Source organism: Corvus hawaiiensis, chromosome Z, assembly GCF_020740725.1.
Source record: "Corvus hawaiiensis isolate bCorHaw1 chromosome Z, bCorHaw1.pri.cur, whole genome shotgun sequence".
NCBI lineage: Eukaryota > Metazoa > Chordata > Aves > Passeriformes > Corvidae > Corvus > Corvus hawaiiensis.
In genome coordinates, this window is record NC_063255.1 from 71963006 (window position 1) to 71987175 (window position 24170).

Below are 24170 nucleotides of genomic sequence, written 5' to 3' on the forward strand. Positions count from 1 at the left end.
TTCAGTAGACCTACCTGGTTAAAGAAGTTTTCCAAATTCCAAGTGTAGGAAATCAAAAACTCCCACTGTGTGAACATAACCTGAAAATTCTTTTTCCACTGTGTTTGACAAACATCACTATTTTCACCCATAGTAACCTTCAAACTCTTAACTTGTCATTTCACATGTTAAACAAAATTAGTCTGAATGAGTACAAATGAAAATTATTTTGAGTGTAAGTTGACATAGTAGACCCTAGAGGGGAAAGAAGATCGTGGTTGAGAAGGCAAAAAGAGAATAAGTAGTTTCCCATTCCAGCTCTTCAGTCATCTGGAGCTCCTACCTGCCAACCCTTCCAAACCATTTCAGGCTACAGACACCTTTGTAGGGATTTAATTGCCTTGTTGTCCAGGGATATGCTACAGCACACAGTGATTGTCTAAGACAACTAGAGGAAATGGATGCAGAAATGAGTTCCATCACAAGAGCTGTTCCTGTGCTGCAGCCCAAGTTTGTGAGAGCTCTTTTTACCCCAGCCTCTTTGGTTTTATGTAAAAAACACCCCAAACCCAAAACCAACCAACCAAAAAACCAATTAAGCTTCTCAGATGTTTCGACAAACAGTATCATAAGCATATATTTAGTATGGGGACCTATGGTGGTGAAACTGTGTGGTTTGGTAAAATAAAAATGAGCCCTGTGGACTTTGGATTTTTAGTGAGGTTTTGATACTTCAACTGAAATAAGAATGTAAATAGTAAGCTCTTAGCAGTAGGACATGTCTTCATCTGCAGTCATAAATCAGTTGTGAAAATTTAGATTATATAATTTTCAAGTAGTATAGGCTTATCTTTATTTCTAGGCTTTAAATTATTTTAACTGCTCTTGGTTTTAAATTTCTGCTGCAATGTAACCAACAGACCTGTAAAGCTATTTGACAGACATCTTTTTTGAGGAGAAAGGTGCTGTGCAATAGGCAGTATTACAGTTAATAAGTGTGTGCAAGATAGTGTATGTCAAACCATCCTGAAATCTCTATGCCATGGCTCAGTCTTATTTTTGAAGTAAGGAGCCCAGAGGGTGGCAGTGAAGGCAAAGTTATCCAGCTTTGTCCAAGCATTTCTCACAAAGACAAGCCACACTGAAAAGCAGAGACATTTTAGAGATCACCAGGTTACCACTGGTAAAAAGAAACTGACTAAGGAGAAAAGGGAAAATATTTTTGTGTCCAGTTTAGAGGCACAAAAGAGATACACAAGTAACCAAGATCTGAGATTACTGTGATCACTGTTGTATTTTTTGCAGGAACAGACAGTGTTTTCATAATTTCTTACACTGTAAGAGAGTGAGAGGGGTTCAGAATAATCTGTTAGGAGTTGGTGGTAATTATTATAGCTGATGCCAACTGGTGGGCAAGAATTATGGCTATTTCTTGATTCCCACACTAACAGAGTTCTTAAAAGACACAAAGGTTTTCAAATCTGGGTTCAACTGAAGAGTTACATATTTCAGTTAGAACTGTCTGACTTGCAAGGGCTTAGCATGATCTCAGTTTCTTGAATCATACTAAAGATTGTGGATTATTGTTCTAACAGCATATTACAATAACAAAGGTTTATGGATTATTTTAAGATACCTTTTGTGTTGCATCCATTTCACTGAAATGTTGTTCCTCTAATTTATAAATTAGCAACTTTTGTTTATATCCAAGATAAAATTAATTAAAATTCACTTAAAGAGGGGCTAACTTGTTTTAAACACTGACTGTTGAGTAATCGATAATAGCTGATTATCTGAACTTGAAATCAAGGTGAACTGTGTATTGAAGATTCGCACTGCCTCTAATTATTGTAATATCCTATAGAATGTCTGAGTCAGAATGACTGAAAAGCGTATGTATTTGAAATTGATTACTTCTGATTAATATTGAGGAGTATTCTAAAAAACATTTCTTGTCAACTTTTTATATCACTTGCACCTCTTTGTGCTGTAGTCACAGTGTGACTACAACCATGTCCATCCCTGACATGAAACAAAATATTGTATTCACAGTTGTGGGAGTTTTTCTTAAGAGAAAACTAGCATTGTTTTATGGATAGGCTTAGATTCACAAATGCCTAATTTATGTACACAAAGTGGCAGTACTTTGTTTGCAGGTGATAGTAAAGGCTAACTTTTTGTTGGAATTAGATCTTGTAAAAGCTCTTCCTCTTTACAGCATATCTGGACACATTATTTTACTGTTTTTATATTCTTATACCAAAACATTAACATAAGTATAAAAATATGCAGATACTGTGTATTGGGTATGTTTCAGTCTATGTTATTATTTAGAAATATTAATGCATTAAAATATTTTTAAATACATTTCTGAAGTTCTAATATTTCTACCTTGAAATATTTACAGTACATACAAAAACCTTTATCTGAAAAACTTAGCATTAAAGAAGATAATAAAGACAGCAAACTGTGGCATAACAATATCACTTTAGTCTAAATTGATGTCTGCTTATTATTTGCTTAGTAGTCTATGGTTCAGATGTTTTGGTGCTGCAGTGATCATAGCTGACTCTTTGATGTTATCTGAAATACCTAAATCTTTAAGAAAACAAGTTAACCCACATCTAGAGGTCATTCAAATGAAATGTAAACACTCGATTGAAAAATCTTTTCCTTCTTTTACCTTGCTGAGACAGTGGGCTTGTAACTGTACTATAGAGTGGAAGGGAATCTTTGTTAGCCAAGATTCATAATTTTTTAAGTGAAAATGCAAAGTGTAACTGGGAGTCAAGAAAAATACAATAGGAGAATTCCATTAGGAAACAGTCAGCCGCATTTTGCACTATTTGCAATTTTGGAAGGTTCAGGAAATCTTACTTTTTGAGATTCAAATATGTAAGCAACATATTTGTAATAAATACTTCTAAAACTTCTTCACAAGGTGTGGGTAAAAAATGCATGTTGTGATGGTTGAAATAAAAATTAAAGGTATGGATACAAATATGTTCTCTACTTTGTGCCTGTGATGGTCTCTGTCTTGTCTGACCACAGTGGGCTCCTGCTGAACTGAGGAGTATTGACCAATGACTAGTGTTAGTTGATTGATGTAATCACAGGAGAGGATGTCATGTTGGTTTTCCATGATCTGCTAGTTCCACTTACTGCTCCACCCAGCATAGAAACATTATTTTACACTGGTCTAGCCTCACTGCTGTCCCAAACTTCATCACAAAGAAGGTAATTTTTTTTCAGTAGATTAGTGGGGATGGAGTTAGTTTGAAGATGCTCATTCCTTGTTTCATCACGATAAACAAAGTCATGTCTTGAGGTGCCTAGGGTGCAGTGAATAATTCATCCAGAGCCACACATCAAGTCAAACAGGAAATGGGGATCATGTTAAAGCCAATGGAGAAGAATTCCAGGTGTATGAGCTCTGCTTACTGATAACTTCCCTTGGTCTTACTATGACAGAAATAAGCAGAACTACTGTCATCGTTTTCTCAACAAAAAGCTGTATAGGTACCAAGCAGAAGTTTAGTCACATACTTGAAGAATTCATCCAGATAGCAGGAGGAAATAGTAAGTGAACTCTTCTAAATCTAGGATTAAACCCAAAGTTGCTAAAATCAAAAAAGGCATTAGGTTTCCACTTATTAATGAAGTGCCTTAACTGAAAACTTCATGCAATTGTATGACAACTGGGTAGAATGAGAATATGAAGAGCCTTGTTCTGCTTTTTGGGGCATGATTTGGTAGTTGTTTGTTTTAGAGGAAAGTGATACATATCTTCAGGCAATTAAATAATGTTAATACATTCCATTTGTGGTCCCAAGCAACAGATTTAGTCTGCCATCCTATATGTTACCTGCTATGTTCAAGACAAACGTTAACTAAAGCACGTCTCCATATGCACATTAGGATGCTAACTGGTACAGGAAATGTTTAAGATCTTGTCAACACTTTGAAGTAACTAGTAGTGGAGGTAATTAATCCTGTCAAAGAACTACTTTGAAGGCCTAGTAATGTTTGAGGCCACTACCTGGAGAATCTGTATGTGGACTTACAGATTTCGAACTACTTGCCACGGCAAATAATTTTGCATTTATGATTTGTGGAGAAATGTTACATTTTTTTTCCATGGGGGGGGGAGTCATTCTTTCTCAAGCAGACTCATCCTATGTGCTTCTGCTGAAGTACTAGACAAAAAATTAAATTGGAGCAACAGGTAGAAACTTATCTTTCAATCCAGTATACACACATTGCTTGTGCTTTGTGAATCGCTTTGGCTGCCTGTGTACCTCCTAAGGGAACTCCAATCCTGCAATTAGGAAACAAGTTTCAGTCCTCCTGTGGATGTTGGGATCTGAAGACAAATAGAAACTCAAACTGACCCTGCCTTAGGTACAGACAAGTTAGTAAGAATATAAAGAAGGCTTTTATCTAGATGAAAATTTGAATTAAAATGTTACACGACTGTGTCCAGCAATGAGTTACAAACTCCTTTATGTGTTCTGCCAATAATCCAGGAAATGCTTGGAGCTTCCATATGAAATTAGAAAACTAGTAATTTAATCAGAATTAAGAGAGTGAGAACATAATCTTTTTCAATCATCATTGTCAGTATTGCCTGTGAATATCTTAGCGTACAGTGTAAAGAACACAAGGTGTCCTCCAAATACAGATTTTATTACTAAAATTCTGAATGGACTTCAGAGATTTCGTCTTGTTTTTTTTTCTAATTTGCTGCCACCCCAGTAAATGTGGTGGTAGCCAGAGAAATTCTGAACACGGTAGATGTCAGAACAGCTTGGCAAATAATATCTGTTTTGAGTTCATAAAACCCTGAAACATTGTGTTGGATGGTGGATGTGTTTGCTCTGGCTGACCACCAGCATGCTCTGCTGTCTGCGTTGCATATGTGTCTAAAAAACTGCAAAGCAAACTTACATCTTAGTACTATTCCTTCTGTGATTTCTCAAAGTTGCACACATGGAAAATATGTAACATTTTCCTCCCCCCCACTGTTTCCATCAAACACACACACTAGTTACTTTGCTTTTCCCCTGACTTCCCTGGTGAGTGGGGAAATGTGCCTGTGTTACTTTTATACAGAAATGACTTCTTGCACAGAGGGGCTGACAATTCCAACTCTGTTTGACCTGATTTAAGTGATTGCTAAATTTTAGGGCTAAGACTGATAGGTTAACACTGTCTTTTCTTTGGAAAAGAACTATCAGCAAAGTTTAGTTCTTTAATGCAATATAATATTACTATGGGAAAGTAGGGAAAGGTAGATCTGCAGTTAGGTGATTTCATAGATTTTTCCATGTATTTTATTAATAATGTTTTGCTAGAAAATCTATGGAATTATAGTTATGTATAATGGTTTATGAATACATCACAGAATTCTTGCCTGAACTCTTCAAAGGGGCAAAAATACAACACATGGAAATTTCCTTAGGTTTTTTTAATATGTAGATTTTAATTAACTGCATAATTTCTAATGGTTTAGACAGTTACACTTTTGTGGATATAGCTGGATCAGTTTAAGAAATCATTTGATCCTGTTTGTGGTTGGTCTGCAGTAGAACATAGTAATCACTGCCATAGCTGAGATGCCATTAAGGAATCACATGACTGTTTCTGTTCTGTTTCAGTGCAGAGTTAGCTGAGGGTTGCTGGGAAGACATCTAAACTTAGTCTGTCAAGATTTAAGATACATCAATGAACTGAGAACTCAGCTAGAAGATGATATTGAACCATTGGGTTTGTTAAATGCTTCTGAAAAATTAGGACAAAAAATATCAAATTCATACAATTTCAGTCGCAATCCTTCTACTTGTTCTTAAGTTTTTGGGGTTTTTTTCTGGTTTTTTTTGGTGGCAATTTATTACTTTTTAACAAATTGATAGCGTTTGGGGTAGCCAGTGAGACAACACTGAGATGTAAGTGCAGGCAGGTAACACTAAGTCTTATTTCTTTTACAAAACTATAAGCTATGCTATGATACAACAAATAAATAATTACTAGCCCTCTGAATTCCTAACAAAATCAGAACCATATCAACAAGACTCAGAGGGCCGTAAGATGGGAAGGAATGAAAAAAGTTTCTTCAGTTATTTCTGAATGTGTTTATAATTTCTTGGTTATGAAAATTCCAGCTATTGAAAACTGCCATGTTTTCTCACTACAGTTTGAAAGGACACAATATATCCTAATATTCCTTCTAGACAGATTATTTTCCAGTAAGATTACATGAAGAGTTACCCTGTTAAGTACTTTCAGAATTGAATAACATTAGGTGAAGTTCGTGCTTTATTAGGTGGTATTAAAATCTGCATTTAGAGACTGTAATTGGCAATCTGTTAAGATCATGATACATAGAAAGAAATAATACTCTTTCAGCTTCTAATAAATATATTTACTAGTACATTCTCTGAGCTAAAAGGAGGCAATTTTGCTTTATACAAATCATATAGAGCATCATCAAGCTTGTTTTCTGTTGCTTTCTCCATGCAGTGTACCTGTAACAGAAGTGCTAGCCAGACAGCCACATGGAAAGGAATTCATTATCATTTCATGAAGAGCTTCTGGAATTTGCCTTTAAGCTGGTTGTTTTTTTGGTCTTTCATTTGTTTGTTTGTTTGTTTGTTTTTAAAGACATTGCTATCTCAGTGCATTTTCTCCAAGTTAAAGTGAAGTTCTAAGAACCTTGGCATTCTTTTCAAGATTTAGATAGTATTTCATGGCAAGTCAAGAATTTTATAATTTTAGCAGGCATGGAGATTTTTTCCTATGCTAAAATTTGTATGCTAAAATATTTCCAGTAAGCTATTATGTATGAAGTATTCCAAAGTTCTCATACAAGCTTTGCTGCTGTGATGCTACCCTTTGGGTGAGACCTGCGGAACTCAGTTATTACTCACATTCTGTAATCTCTCTTCTTTATAGCATTTGTCCAAAAATGCATTGAGCTTGATTTTTTCTTTCATCAGTTTTGCTAACTTCAGCAGAATTAAATGAATGTAACAGATCTACCAACTTGCTCTAATTCTTAAAGTATAATGAGAATGGACCCCAAATCAATTCCAAAGATACATGAATTATGATGAGTACTGGATTTTATTTTTTTCTTCTTTGATTATCTTGGCTCTTCTTCTGCTCTATCATCGCTTTATATAAGCAGAAATGCACTACAAACTTGAATGTCCTTCAGCAGTAGAGGAGAAATATCAGATGTGATGATAGAACTATTTTGCAGAAAGCTTCCTTATGTCATATAAAAGACTTCTTCTGCTGTGTAATGGAAGAAATTACCCATGTAAACCTTGTTCATCTCATACAAATTTAGATCATAACTCTTAGCAATACTGCTGTTCCCATGAATAAGATGGAGAATATTTATCAAACTTTTATAGGGACTTTATGTTTATGAACTGAGCCTTTGCAATATTTAATCACATCTGTTTACAACTCAGTTAAAAAATAGATTTATAGAATATGTTTCCATTTTGGAAAGGAGAAACTGAGGCAGAGGTTTTGCTCTTTTCTTAAGTTAGCAGGAGATAGCTTTGATGAAATCCATTCTCAGTCCCCATGACCCATCGACCATGCTCTGCAGTGTCATTTCAAGAAAAGGTAGTCTTTAAAAGTGTACATTAATGAATTGCTGGTAGAGGTTAGGGGTTCTTTTTTTAATTAGAAAAAAAGTCAGAGCTACAAAGGGGTCTGAAAGGGTAAATCCCAATAGATAAGATTAGCTGCCTATGTGCAAAGCTCAGTGAAGCATATGTCAGCCCCTGTGGTATGAAAGTAAAGCAGTGAATGTGGTGAAATATTCTCTCATCTGTGTGTACTCCTTGTTGAGATCAAGAAGTACAGAGCTGTATAAACACAGTATTTTATTTTCAAAATATCAGGTGAAGTTTCTTCATTTTTATGGAACTATCTTAAAGTTTATCCAAGCATTCTAAAAGCATACTCTAAAGAACATTTATGGGAAGTTAGAGCACAGCAGTACAGTTGCCATTTCTTACTTTTGCTATTAAACTTGGAGGCTTCTTTTGAAAAAAGAAGGCCATTTTTACTCTTATTCTATACTAAGTCTTAATGGACTAGCATGAGACTACTTAAAAAAAAAAGAAAGTCTGTCAAAACTGAGGCCATTGTAACTCCAGGAAACACCTTGAGGCCTGAAGCATGTAAACATAATCTCTAAAACCTGAGGAATAATTAAATCCACCAATGCTCAAAGCCCAGTCTCCCCATGCATGAAGTAGTGCAACTGAGCTGGTGTATGCCCTTGTGTGATTTTACTGGGAGAGAGAGTTACACCAATACTTCAAGGTTTTCTTCGTTGGACTTTCTCCTTTGTACTTCTCTGAACTTGCAGCAAATGTGGTGGTCTGTCTCTGAACTTCATTCCGTGTGTAGCATCATTACTAAATGATTTCAATTAAAGATTCAGCCATAACACATATTCAGAGTCTGAATGTCACCTCACCCTCTGTGTACGCTGCTGTGGCAGTGGGACCTCAAAGATCTTGTTTGAATTCACAAGGATTTGCTTATTTGCACAGAAATTGAACTTACAGTCTGCAAACTCTCCATCTTGTCTGTAGCTACTGTGCAGTCATTATTTTCTAAATATGTACATTTTTACATTTGCAAGCAGAGAACATTATGACAGTTGCCTTTACATTTGTCTTAGGAAAAGCCATTGTGACATTCACTGTGTGAGGAAGTAATATGTATGTAAGCAATTCTTCTACACCAGTACACTAACCATAAAATCATGGAATGGCTTGGGTTGGAAGTGACCTTAAAGATCATTTTGTTCCAACGCCCCTGCCATGGACAGAAAACTTTTCACTAGACCAGGTTTCTCAGAGCTCCATCCAATTTGGCCCTGAACACTTCCAGGGATGGGGCATCCACAGGTTCTCTGGCCCACCTCTTCCAGTGCCTCACCATCCTCATAGTAAATATCTAAATTAATATCTGCACTAAACCTACTTTCTGTCAGTTTAAAGCCATTCCCCCTTGTCCTAACTCTCTCTGTATGCCCTTGTTAATAATCCCTTTCCATCTTTCTTACGAGGTTCCTTCAAGTACTGGAAAACTGCAATTAGGTCACCCCAAAGCCTTCTCTTCTCCAGGCTGAACAATCCCAATTCTCTCAGCCTTTCCTCATAGCAGAGCTGCTCCATCCCTCTGATCACCTTGGTGGCCTCCTCTGGACTCTCCAACAGCTCCATGTCCTTCCTGTGCTGGGACCCCAGAACTGGAGGCAGCTCTGCAGGTGGGGTCTCACCAGAGCAGGGCAGAGGGGCAGAATCCCCTCCCTCCCCTGCTGCCCACGGGGCTTTGGATGCAGCCCAGGACACACTTGGCTTTCTGGGCTGGGAGTGCCCATGGCCGGCTCATGTCCAGCTCTCACCCCAGCACCCCCAAGTCCTTCTGGGCAGGGCTGCTCTGGATCTGTTCATGCCCAGCCTGGGTTGGCACCAGGGATTGTCCTGACCCAGGTGCAGCACCAGCACCTGGCCTTGTTAAACCTCATGAGATTCCCATGGGCCGCTTCTCGAGCTTGTCCAGGTCCCTCTGGATGGCATCCCATCCCTCAGGAGTGTCAGCTGCACCGCTCAGCTTGGTGTCGTCTGCAGATCTGCTGAGGATGCACTTGATCCCTTCATCTGTGTCATTAATGAAGATATAAAATAACACTGATCGCAATATGGACCCCTGAAAGACATCACTTGTCACTGACAGCCATTAGGACTCTGAATTATTGACCACTGTAGCAGAGTAATTCAACAGTACCATATCAGGAATGCAAATATTTTGCCAGTATTTTAGTGGGAAAGCACCACTGAAACCGTTCAGGAAGGACGCTATTATTTGTTTTTATAATACAAAACAATGTTTACTAAGGAATATGCATGGGCTTGCTGGTAGTGAACAGTTCCTTGGTTTTTCTTTTGCCAGTAGACAGGTTGCCACAATAGATGTAGGAAGTTGCATTTGAAGAGCTGTATCAGATAGGCCTGTTCATTTGAAATCTGAATTCCAAAATATTTTAGAGTTCTTAAAAAAATAAGAGACACCATTTAATTGTTTTCCAGGCTTAAGCATGATTAGCTGTGGCAAATCAGATTTATGAGGGGTTCAGGGTAAGATTATATTTCCTAGTTGTTTATTTCTGTTAAATCTGTTACGGTATCTAGTTCTTCCAAGTCAGAAAGGAGCTGAAGGCCACCTGGAATACTACTACATGTAAAAATCAGATAGTGGAATTAAACAATTTGCTAAATTTCTCCTTTATTGGTTTAATTGCTTGCTGGATTTACGTTCAGTTGGGGTAACAGGAGGCATTTAATTTAGATAAGACAACTAATACATATTTGAAAACAGATATTTATTGCTGAAAGACAGGGCGTAACAGCTTAAGCACAGAGCTGATTCATTTATCTGTGTAGCTCCCTGACTGGAGCTTGCATGCGCCTGACTAGCTCAGAGCACAAGCAGACACTGTGGGACTTGGCTGCCCTCACCTCTGCTATTTGTGAATTCCAGCATGAAAAAAAAAAATCTTATCTGTTTTCCTGTGCTGTAAGTGGCAAAACTGTTTGGCAAACCCAATTTTAAATTACATTGATTTTTCTAAAGAATACCTCCCTGCTAATCACAGCTTAATGATTGCTCTAAGATAATTGCTGTTAACTTGTATAACTCATGACACTTTGCATATTGGCTCCAGATAGAAAGTGCTTTTCAAATTCCGTTTGTGCTTTTGATTACAAGTCTTAACCTGTTTTGCTGTCTCTGTGGTTAATATTGTTTCATATAGATTCAGTTCTTGGTCTTGAAATGAAAAATAATTTTAAAATACGTATTTTGAATGTGATTCTAAAATGGCAGTTCTGTGTACAAGGGTAACTGAAAAACAAGTAAAAATCATACCTCTTATTTGTATAAATTACTAGAAAACAAACATATTGAAAGATATCTATTGTTCATAATGCAAACAAAATGATCAATGAAAGAGAATCCTGAACCAAGAATATGTATCCATCAGGGCATTAAGTTCATAATTTATTGTTAAGAGGTTTTACAAGGGTTTATAGATCTGTCAGTAAACCGTTAGTATTTTCACTATTTTAGCTTTTAAATTATTCTTTCCTAGTGCAGTGGGCCTCAGATTACATCAATTTCTTAAGACTATATATGTTTCTGTGGTTAGAGGTTTCGTTTTGTTACAGGAGAGATTTGGTTATTATATTGCATTACTGCCTTCCATTGGAAAATTTAAGTCATCAAAACTGATGACTCTGAGTGTTGTTACATGTGCAGCTATTTTTTTTCTGCCTGAATATAATGCTTGAAATGCTAATTTTTGAGGAGCACTATATATTTCCTCAGAGGTTTATGGTTTCCATGGTATATTTTAGTGTTCTTGTTCTTTCCAAGCTCCCTCTTGCTTCCCAGTAGTGCTGTTGGTTTTGATTTGAGGAATAGCAAGGTGTTCACTTGACCACTTAGGGACGAATACAGTCAAATGCCACAGAAGACTTCCAATCAAGTCTTTGAACCTTACCAAGGTGGTATGTTAATGTTTTGTGGGGGTTTATACCTCTTCAGTGGGTGAAGCTCACTCACTCCCTCAAGTTGTAGACTCATAACCAATACTTGGCAACTCCAATTAGCTCTGTTCAGGGCTGAGGAGCCTCTCAGACTGTAACAAGGTCTCCCAGGACCACTTACACCACAAATACTGTACTCATATTTTCTCATTAGTTCCTTTCAGTTGCCACAAATACAATTTTCCAATGTTTTCAGATTTAGATCAGAAATTTAATAGCTCTGTGTTTGTATACACACACATATAAAATACATATATATAAACACACACACACCTATATATATATATATATTTATATATATATACACGATTATTTTTCATAACTCAGGGATATGTGTTATCTTTTCTTACAGGTAGAAGCTTGCCATTTACTTCATTAACATTAAGCTTTCATTCAGGTCAAAGAATGTAGGGATCAATTGGCTAGGAGAAGAAAATTACGGGGTTTCAAATTACTTGTTTTTTTCTGGTTTGTTGGAGTTTTATTATTATTTTTAAACTCTTATATTTTGGGAAGTCATAAACCTTGACTCTGAGAAAACATTGCACGTATTTGTGTGTGGGAAGTTATCAAGAATATTGGCCTAAATTTGGAGATGTCAGTAGACATACCTGTGTTTCAGTCATGCAGTTTTGTTACTTTTGAAGAGACTTGTTGGCAGAGAAGCTTTATACCAGTAAATCTTTGTAGACCTAAGTAATTTTTCATGTCTACAAACCAGGTGGGAAGACCAGTATAACGAGTATGTGTTAGTGGACAAATTTTTGTAATTTCTGTAATCCAGATGGAGAGTTTTCTCCTGATAGCAATTGCTGAAAGTTGAGCAACATTATAGTTATATTGTTTTCACCTTGAGATTTTTTTTGTTTTTGAAGTTGAAAGACATCTTTAGAAATTTTAACAGTAAGAGACAATCTTAGGTTTATTAGTCTCTGAATATCATGATATTTGGGATGTTTTCAGTGTGGATATGTTCAGCGTCACAGTGCTCAGTTATCTCATGTCTAGTTATCTTACAGACTTCTGTGGTCTTATAACTCTATTTTGAATTAATATATATATTATATATATTTATATAATATATAACTCTATTTTGAACTAATAGTATGTAGGTACATTTTTAGTTATATTCTTGATTTCTTCAATGTTGTTTGATTGGCTGCTTTATGTGAAACCAGTTTGTGCTTTTTGCCCTTTCGTGGCTTCTGATTGCACTGTAAATTTCACAGCATGTGATATTAATTTCTTACTTTTAGAATCGAATGCAATAAAACTGAATTGCCTAACAGTCTATCAGAGAACGGCATTCATAAAATATTGAGTAGATCTAGGGAAAGCTTGGTGTAAGCATTTATTGGATAATATTTTCAGGTTTAATAAATAAGCAGTGTCTTCCTAAAATTTTTCATGTTCTCTGTTTTGATATTTTAATGTGTTACATAGTTTTAAATGATACTCATTTGCAAAGTAAGAAGTGAAAAGATTTTTAACTTTGGCCAGCTCTAATCCAGATATGTATATTAGCAGAGCTCTAACTCCAGTTGTATTTCTTTATTCCTTGGCTCATTTTTGGTAATAAGTTATTTTGAATGTAAAAAACTCTCTTCTTTCTGGAAGATTGTTTATATTTTAATCCATTTAATATAGCTGATAAAAGCCTGCTCAGTAACTTTGGGTCAAGGGATTTAAGAAGTTCTCTCAGCCTTGGCACAGAGCTGTTGCCACCATGTCCCTGACAGAGAGGGGTTAGTCCCTAAGTTTTATGGGGCTCAGTTTTCTGGTTTGCTCACTTCTGTAATTTGCCACAGCTTTAAATAATAACTTTTCTTCATTTATTTACCGGTATAATGTTGATTATTTTTTTTTAGGTTAGGCTTCTTTGTTGTCTAGTTCAGCAACATCATAAATACAAATACTTCCAAAGATAGATATGACAATAATCTGACATCATTTTGATGGATTATTACAACAGAATTAAGATGATCCTTGCTTTCTAGAAAAGGTTAATTTGATTTTGTTCTTTTAACCTTTTTCTTTGCTGTCATGTTTAACAAAGATTAAAAGGTAAAAGCAATAAATACACAACTACCCTTATTTTTCCTTATGTTGTAAAGAAGTCAGTTGTTACTAGCAATTATGTATTGTGTGACCCTCTGTAGAGCGGAGGGAAATGAGGCCATATAAGGTGTTTCTCCTGTCTCTGCAGATTGATTTACATGAGGATGATCTATAGGAAGCATAATAGAAACTAAAACTGGAATTAGATTGACTTATGCAAGGTATAGAAAGCACACAGAAGCACATAAATTCAGTATTCTAGCTATGTATAATTTTTTTTCCCTCCAAACTAGATGTGCCATTACCTCATTCTTTTAGATGTTAGGTGATTTTCATATTTTCAAAAAACAGAAAGGAAAGAGGGAGTCAAAGCACCATTTTTTAACTTTTTTTCTTTTTGGTTTTTTCCTTCAGTGTTTAATGAATATAGCTGAAGACTGTGAAGGTTTTCTTTTCCTAGTAGAAGAAAGTGAAGAGTATTTCATTTAGACTCCAAGATGTCATTGAGAACAGGACTGGAGTCGCTCAAGCCACTTGGATAAACTTTAACCCTTAGAGCTGGCACTACCTGGAGGGATTAAAGGAGGCATTTATAAGGGCCACACAAGTCAAGTGCTTTTGCATTTGTGCAGATAGTATGAATTTGACCCTGACTGATTGAAAAGGTGTGCAACTGAAGTTGTAGAGAAAATTAGGTAGTCTTTAATGTCATCTTGACTGTCTAGTGGTGGTATTTCTAGACACCGATGGTTATACTTCAGTTTTATTAGATTAGTTGTCTTTCAGTGAGTAAAAATTAGCAAAAATAATTTGAAAACTTTTAGACTCATTAGATACAATTTTCAAAATATTTTTCTGGGTTCAGAATTTTTATCCAAGGTAAGAAGTGTTTCATAATAGGGTTGCTCTGCTAAATTATGTATTTGAGAATTAAGAAAAGCTTCTTTTAACCTTAGTTTCCATTGACTCTTCAATTATATCTTATTTGCTGAAATGCCTAATGAAAATACTGCTAATAAAATATATGATGATGATTTTCTGTTTACTCATATTACCAATAATAGCAATAAAATCTCATTATTAGGAAATATTTTTTTGGAATAAATTTACAAAAAAAATTTTCTCATGGCCTAGTTATCTTAATAAGCCAGTTAACAAAGATGAGTATGTTCTTCAAAATCATGTCTTACAGGAAGAGAAGAAGTTTTCCATGTACATAGAGTGTGTTTAATGTGCTAACTCTTATCTTATTTTAGGAAAATGCGTAGTTCTGAGGTTACCTTGTATTAAAAAGCATAGTCCTGGTGTAGATATTTCTTTCTTTTCTTTTTGTATTCATGAGGTAAGGCAATCTTTACCTAATGACAAGAATTGCAAAAAACTTCTAAATATCAGGCTCTCACAGTTTTCCAGGGTTGAATATTTATAATAGTGTTAAAGGAACTGTGATTAAGGTACTCCATCAGAAGTGTGCTGTTTATTAGTAGTGGAAGGAAGCAGAGAGAGGACAAATAGCTATGAAGGGCTGTTGTTCAGTTATTGTCTTATTGTAGGATTTAGGTGGTTGCTTCTAAAATCTAAAATTGCCAGCATGAACAGTTAAATCAGATTGGGAGATAATCTATTGGAGGTGGTAAGTGGAAGAAAAAGGTCCCTGAAGGTTTAGGTGTATCTTTCAAAAGTATGACAAATTCAGCAATACTTATTTTCTTAGAAATTGACAAGTAATTTAATTTTGTGTACTGTTCAAGGGTTGATTTAAGTGTCAGAGTAAGTGATTGGGTAATTGACCTGAAAATTAAAGTCGAATATATTGGATCAGAAGAAATTCTTACAACTTATCCAATAAAATACACTTTAAAAAATGTATCTATGTAGAAAATAGCACAATGGTCATGCTAGCTGATCTAATGAACAACTGATCTACATTAATAGATTGAAAATGTATTTTATGATTCTGTGATTTCTGAGTGATGTATTATAAACAATGCAGTTGGAAATACTGCACTGTAATATGGGTTTGGTCACAAGTGCATAATAAACTCCTATTTAATTTCATATGTTAAGTCGTATTAAGTTTTTTGCTTACAAAATTCAAACAGCAAGACTAACATAAAAACCTCTATGTTTCATTGCATATTCATCACAGTTATCATAAGGCAAATTAATGAGCTGTTTTCTCATCTATACAAGCTTCTCCAGTGATGTGTTGGAACACCATGATCGTGTAACATTTCATGACCTGATGAATGCTGACTCATGCAGTAATCACTGAAGAAATACAAACATGAATTTAAAATTACATTTTCTTATATTTTATCCTCATTACAGTGCATTTATAGTTCTTCCCTAGAAGAAAGCTGTCAAAGCTTAAAATTTGCAACAGAAACTTTCCAAAGTAATAAAGAAATGGAAATTCACATTTGTGTAATTTTCCAAAGTGCTAGTCTGTATACATTTCAAGCAGCTCACATATTAGACTTAGGGGAATATCCATATAAAGGCATTCAATTTAAAATAATATTTTTCTCCAGTGTAAACATGTAGCTGTGTTCATTTTCAGTGAAATGTATGGAGCATTTGCAAAATGAAGAAACTGAGATACAGAACATCTTACCTGTGGATTGTACTCTTGATATCTAAAAGTGATTTACTGTCTTATAACAGTAATTTTACTGTGTCTTCCAGATGTGTGGAGGTGATTGCCAGAGAAGGACGGAACCTGAAAGAACTGTATTTAGTATCCTGTAAGATCACAGACTATGGTATGTAATATATCTATATCTTTATTTTTGTGAAAATTGAACCAGAGTTCACAGGAACTGTTACAGAAAGTGTTGGAAATGTAGAGATAAAAATTTTCAAAACCTTCATCCATAAAAATAGGAAAATGTATAAAAAGTGTTTGATGTGCTTAAAAATATCTGTGGTTAGAAGTATGAACGTCAGTGTATGTATTTGCTGCAAAGTATTCTTATAGAATTGGCAATTACTGGGCAGACTGGGTAGGGTCCCTTTTTAATAGTCCTGGAGACCAGGAAAACATTTGAGAGAAAAATCAAAAAAATATATGTGTTTCTAGATGCTGCAAAAGCATAACTAAGTAAGCAAGAATGTGGATTGGTCACCTGTTGTAAGCCATAAAATTTGAATGAGGTTGATGATCCTTTAAAAATGCTGTTATGATAAAATAGAGAGGAGCACCTTAGGAATTAAATGTCTTGTGTGATAGGCCTCATAGAAAGACATATTTTGTATTTAGAAGAGGAAAACTTCTAGGACTTGTTTGGAAAGGCTGCTTTGTTTTATCTTGTCTTATTTTTTTCAAATAAGATACTGACCTTAAATAAGACACTTATTTCTGCCATAAGGCCATGAGGTCAGATTCTCAAATGTCTGTCTCCCACTTACATGCCTAGATTTCAGCAGGATGTACAAACTGTGTATTTGAGATGTTATTTCAGGCTTGCTGATTATTTTGTTTCTCTGTTTCTCATTCACTTTTTTTTTTTTTTTTAAACTTTATACTCCCTAGCTTTTAATAAAGAATTACTATGTCAAAGTGATGATCATTCCAGTGGTTGCAAACTCATTCTATTTTCGTTTTCACATTTTGCACTTCACTGGAGTTTGTGTTGTGCCTTCCAGGGTGTGTTGTTCTGTTACCTTTTGTCCACAGTATTAGAACATAAGCCCACCATACAGCTGTTGCAGCTGCAGAGCTTGGAGCATGGCAGAGGAGAGGGAACATGGGCCTTTACTGCCCATTCCTCTGGTCCGCACTTGTTTGTACTTCCATGGCCAGAACAGATGTTGCCAGAGTTAAAAACAGATTTTCTCAGCTTGACGCCACTTGTCCAAGATGAGTTTCTGAATTTGTGAAATGTCTCATAGAAATTCAGGGAGGGGAATTGTTTGTAGAACACAAGGTGATAATAATGAAGGTGCTTCTTGTCACTGCTGAAGGGCGAGAGGTGCAGGACAGAGTCTGAAGGCAGACTTGTCCATTCTGTCTGTGTACTACAGACAGAATCTACAGGCCCTGCTCTTGTCCCTTCTGACTTTGACAACTCATGTGGAAAGGGTTATCACAGGCATAATGGAATCCATGTCTTGAGGATCAGTAATTTCTCAAACTGATTTCACCCTTCATTCAGTGCAGTTACTCTGAGGAAAACATGATTTTTCCCAAAAGTAGGGAAACAACTGAAATACTGAAGCAAAGAAACCTAAGATAGAGAAAACCTTGCTTATGAAAGATTGAAGAGAGAGAAAAGGAAGTGTCCGTAGCTAGATGAAAAGCATGTTTCAGAGAATGAATGAGCAGAGAATAAACACAGCATTTGGCTGATTTGCTCTGTCCAACCTGAGCTTCTCTTGACTTCTCTATACTAAGGCCCATCTGTCAATAATGCAGTCACTCAGCATCATTGTACTCAGTTACTGGGACTTTGAGAATATTTTCTATTGATAGTGTTGCTACTACATTTTACTATTTGCTTAAAAATTCGACTATTTTTGCTCTTAAAGATCCAGTAAAATAGCTGAGATACTGACTCGTTTTTTATACATTATTGACTAATTGATTAGCATTATAATCTTCAGCATATCTCAGCATGCCAACTTGACAAATAAATTTGGCTTTTAACATCTGAGCTGAAAATGCAAAACAAATTGTAACAAAGTAGAATTTGGAAGCATAATTTATGGTTTCTGAGTAAAAATTTTTCCTTCAATTAAAAATGTGATAGCAAGTGAATGTTAATTAGGTTAACAAGAGTGTTGCAGGGTTGAACCAGGCATCACCCTTTTCTCATTTATTTTCTGGCAGTTCAGTTGAAGACTTTTTCTCATTTGTTTTTGTTGCTGGCAAGTTAAAAAGTGAGCCCCTTACAGTGCTGAGAGCTCTGTTTATTGTTGAACCTCCTTTATCAAAGAATCTGTCACTCTTCCCTGGCGGAGAAGAGCAGCCACTGCTCCTCAGAGGCTTTTGAAGCCCTCATGTCCTCAGTACCTTTGTATTTTGTCAGGTAGAGGAAATCAGCTGAGGAGCATGTGCCTGACTTCTCAGGGAATCTTTTAGGTGGTGTCCCGTGGTCTTACAAAGACTTAACAACTTCACACATGTAATTGTTCAGGCTCCACCAGGGAGTGTCTGAGGCTCTGTGAGGCTGTAACTGGGTGGGAGCACACAGTCCTGTGCAAGTGTGCTTTTTTTTTCATAATCCATTATGAAATATGAATAATAATTCAAGGGTGAAACACAGAATTGTCCTTGCTTTAACAATTAAAATCTTGACACCAGGTTTGTATGGAGGCACGATTATGAAAGCCCTCTTTGAAACTATTCAGCGGCAGGAATTTTGATGTCTGGGATCAAAGATCATGATTGCTTAGTAACTCAGCTGGGAAAAAAAAGTAATATTGCTAATTTCCAGCAAAATTTTTAATCATGTGATACATTAATTCATCAATAATAACAACTTCAGTAAATAAAGAAAATAATTAAAGCAAAACCTGTTATTATTGTCCTGCAATTAACTCAATAAGGTATGTATGTGTGAGGTAATTTCATGTCCTTTAGAGAAGGATGTGAACTGTGATCTTTGTCATTTTATTAATTTTCTTCTTTTGTTTTTCTTATTTCTGCGTAGGCTAGGTAGTATACAAAACTACCAGGCATACATGTTTTTTATCTAATTAGTATTTTTAAAGCACACTAAAATACTCAGTTTTACTTGGAAGCTTAAAAGATTAAATAAAACCCCCTACACTCTAATAATGATAGGCTGCATTCCTTTTTCTGACATTTTTCTGACCAGGAAAATATTCTTTATAGTATACACACAGATTAGGATTCAAACAGGAATTGAAATATGTGTACATACTGAGAGGTGTTAACTGATGAGAAAAAAAAATATTCTCTATTTCATGTTGCATTACAAAATGAATAATTTTGTATTTTTGCATACAAAAAGTGTGCTTTGTTTATTTCTGAAATAAATTATGTTATTATAACCTTTTTTAGGTTGGTCCAGCATAATTTTCTCAAGATGTATTTTTAATTAATGATGTCTATTAGAGTGTAAGATGCTAGGATGCTGACAATTAGTTTAAAAGTTTCTTTACATCCAACACATTGTTAAATGCTAAATAATCACTACAATGCATCTAGACTGACAGGGCAGACTGAATTAGTATAATCTTTGAGATAAACACCTGTTTGCCCAAGAACACAGACAGAGTGAAGTTAAAGCTAAACATTAGTTCCTCATACCGTTTCGCCCTTTTGTTAAGCAATCATGAATTAAGCATGGATTGTCAGTATTATCTTTGAATTTCCTGCCTTTTATTGATTTGTTTCACAACCTTAACTTTACTTAAATGTGGCGGGATTTGTATTTAAGCTTTTCCTAAGAACTGGTAAGGAAGCGGGACTTTCTCAGCTGTGGGGAGACTGTGTGTCAAATGAATTAGGTTGATGTGAAGATGTAGAGTGGTGAGCTAGGGCAGCAAGCACACACAGAATTGTGTAACTGTCTCTTTGATTTTATGCTTTAGTTCTGGGTTTTATTGATATCCTTAGTGCTGGGAATTTGTTTTAAGCAAATTATTACTTATCAAGTTTGTAATAGTGCAGAGTGCTATGCGCTCTGAAACGCAAAAGTGAGATTTTGTGTTCAAAGATAAAAAGATTTGATGAAACTAGCCTGTGAAACAGGAGTAGATGTTTTAAGGGTCTGATCTTGCAGTAATGTTAAGTGTATATTTTCGCTAAGAATTACTTTACAACCACATTCTTTGCAGTAGTGAAACATAAAAGTCTTTAATGCTTTACTTCCACTTTAGAAAAGCAGTCAGACCAGTGTTTCCTCTGTAGGTGCAGAAAAGAATTTCAAGGCAAGCTTTGAATTGTAGGCTTCCACTAACAGAACATAGGGGGGCAAAAAACAAAGCCGAACACCACCACCCCAAAAAATAAACCCCTAAAGAAGTCACTTCTGAAAAACGTTTGAAATAAAGTGTTCAAATTCAGCACTTTGTACAGCTGTGCCTTGAGAACAATCACTGAAGAACTTTCTGAAAAAACAAAGTGCCCAAATGGTCATTACTAGGAGTGCAGTTAGCAGAATGCGGGGAATAAATTGATCTCACAGTGTTTCCTGTCAAGTAACCTGCAGAAGATGACAGCTGTCTTCATAGTTGTCTTGTAGAATTTCCATTACCTAGTACTTCCGGATTTTGCGTAACTTAGAAAGTCTCTATTTCTGGCTGTAAAGTAATTGCACAAAGCTTTTCAGAAGAAATGCTTGTCACAAGGACCTGAGATGAACTGTGGTCTTTTGCTGATAACTTTAAGATTCTGAGTATTGAAAAAGAGCTCTCTAGCTATGTAGCCTTTTTCTTTTCTAAAATGGTTACTATTCCTTTCTCATACTGCCTGTTTTCAGCATTTAATGATGCATTTAGTGTCTCTGAGGACGCATGGGGGTTTTTTTTAAAGGTTTTTCTTCTTCTGAGGGTGTTTGCTGAAGCAAAAAAATTAGTTTCAAGAAACTATAATGGAATTATATAGTTTTTACATTAAAATGTTACAGATAGGGCATAGCTATTACAAGTAGAAGTCTGGAGGAATAAGATAGCATTTATACTGAATCAAGTCCAATTGTCACAAGAAAAAAACATAACTGGAACTTGTGTTTATTCTTCGTAACTGGATTATGGATTCTTTTCTGAGAAGTGAGATACCACTAACAATGTTAAAATAGTTTCCCAAGATACTGTTAAACTCTAATGTTTAAATACTTAGGATACATAGGCTTTCTATTTTAAAATAGAATATTTTAATTATTAACGAATAGGGTTGTCCTACTGAGAGTTGCTTGTGTTTTCCTTCCAATATTTACCATCTGTCATGTAAATCATAAAGACTAAGCATACTGTGGGTATTTTCACGAAAGAGAATGTTTAGTGTCTGCTTCTCACTTGGATTAGCAAATCTCTCTAAGGCTTGATCTCACTAAAACTATTTCTTCCCTAATATTAGCCTTTTAAAATCTGTTTTTAAAACATCGTGTCTTTTGCACAGTATAACTCAGAAGGCAAATACATTTTGGGGGGGATAAGTGCAGCATTTATGGATAGACAGAACGGAACAGGTGGTAAATAGATTTCTGAGTTTAAAATATTTCATCCTCACCCATTACTGGTTTGCAATCTCTCCCTCAATTTACATCATTTAAATAAATACAACTTTCATTGTTTCTTTCAAAATTGTTTGAAATTGCTGCTGTATTGAGTTCCAAGTTTCTCTTCTCTGAATCAATCTTTCCCCTATTAGGTTTTCCTATCCTGTGTGTGGTTCTTTCTCTTTTGCACTCTCTTAATGATGCAATGAGAGCAAGCAGTAATCACACTGAAAATTATGTTTATGCCTGTAGAAAAATGTACAGATAATCTTTTAAGGACCAGGGCTTCTGTTACCTTCTTTAGTGGTGTTGTGTATGTCACGTATATATGTATGTTTGTGTTCGTATAAAATGGTGGTAATATAGTATATGGTAGTATCTAACTACTTTATATATACGCATATATATTGCTTTCTTATAAAATTTTTCTCTTCCTTTTCACAAAAACATTTTCTCTCTAGTTTTTGTTCTGTTAGTTATTCAGAAACCTGAAATCACTGAAGTAAATCAGCAGGATTGTTGGTGTTTAGTGCCAAATTTCAAGGTTCTTTGCTTGGTTTTAGTATATGTTTTCTGTGCATAGGCTGCAACTTAAACTCCAGTAGACTGTAAGAATTAAAATACCTGAAGAGCAAGTAGGTGGCAAGCAATCTGTGCCCTGTTGTATGTATTAATGATACTTACTTCCTTTGACAAAATCTCTAGCAGCTGGTAAGGGGGTTTTGTTTGCTTTTGTATTAAAATGTTCACTCTTTCTGAATTCCAAAGCAAATTTCCATAGAAACCCTGGTAATTATGAGGATCTGTGAAAGCTTATTCTAGCAATAGAGGTGAGTTTCAGAGTTTTACATAGTTTAACAAACCAACAATGCACATTATAACTTACTGTCTCTTCCTCCATTATGATGGCATTACTGTTTATGTTGGAGTGTGCAGGGTGAAGCTGGAGTCATTTCATGTATTTCAAAACTTCTGAAAATTTCCCTTCAGCTAGGAGGAAAAATTACAGTGTAGAGGTTTTGTTAGGACATTTTAAAACTTGTTTGGTTTTATATTTATTATTGTTGTTTTAATTTGGAGTAGTTGCTCTTATAGCATCTTGCAGGTATTGACACCTAATTTTGTTTCTATAAGGGATCCCATTGACATTGAAACCAAGAGACTTATTAATATGAGGAAAGAGCTCTATATTGATGTATTTTGGGATTGGAACCCTATCAGAAGAAATCTTTTTTATTTCTGTTATGAATGTTTAGGAATGTTCAGGAGTGAGTAGAAAACTTTAGTCACCTATCTGTGGAAATCATTAATAAGAAAAAGTCAAAATACAACTTTATCAAAAGTAATCCCTGAAGCAGAAAAGAGCCCTTGAACAATCTTGTCAGCACGATATATAATTCATAACTATCAAAAACCCAAATTTTCTTTTTGTGTAAGTTTTATCAGTATTCCCAATGCCACAAAAATGGCATGCAGTTTTCTTTAGAAGTTCATTTGAGATACAACCGTGCATCTTCAAGACCCATACAGTGAGACAAATTACTGCAATAGTGTATTTCTCAAATAACAGACAGTCAAATCCTTTGTCCTATGGTACATAATAAAGGATTTTCTGTTTGAGCAATGAGATGAGACAAACTTTCAAACTATTTTTTGTCATACTGGAAGGTGGGTTGTCTCCCTTAACCTGTACCCTTAAAAATAATGCAGTATTAATAGCCAGCTGGAGGAAGCTGGATGTAGATGCACTTTTAAATAGTCATGATGAACAGAGCAGAAGCCTATGATTTGTACACAGTTTGTTCCCAGTTGCTTGTTCTAAATGTGGAAAACAGAGATGTGTTGTACTTCAGGTTTGATTTGTCTTGTAGAGAGATCCACAGGTCCTGTTATGCTAATTTAAGTTTTTCTGTGGGAAACACAGTGCTTTATGTTGTTATTTCAATTATTTGGTGAGAAATTTGGCAGCAATTTATCAGTCATAATAGAAAATTTAATTTTGTGCTGTTTTATCACTTGAGAGAAGTGCTTAAGTTAATCTTCAGGAAAAAGGCATCTTAGTTCTGAGTTCCAAGACACATATTTCTGATACAACAAAAATTGAAGTGGCCACAACCTCTGCATGTGCTGCCAGAAATACATTTTCAGGTTCTTGTTTAATCATTTGCTTTATTTACTGTGTTAGGAGACTGTAATATAAAACCAAACTTCCATTTAACTCAGGATCTTCTGTTCTCTTGTGTTAGTTGTATTTTCCTTTTTTGTGTGACCAAAAGAAGTAACTTACAGCTTTATTCCTCCA

General features: G+C 35.4%; 1 protein-coding gene across 1 annotated transcript in view; it reads left to right on the plus strand.

Moving 5' to 3' along the window:
* The window catches only part of FBXL17 (F-box and leucine rich repeat protein 17), a 276091-nt gene that overhangs the window by 166423 nt on the left and 85498 nt on the right, over nucleotides 1-24170 (plus strand). Inside the window, exon 7 of the mRNA XM_048291849.1 lies at nucleotides 16368-16444. Coding sequence (XP_048147806.1) covers nucleotides 16368-16444 — 77 coding nt within the window. The remainder of the gene's footprint in view (nucleotides 1-16367; nucleotides 16445-24170) is intronic.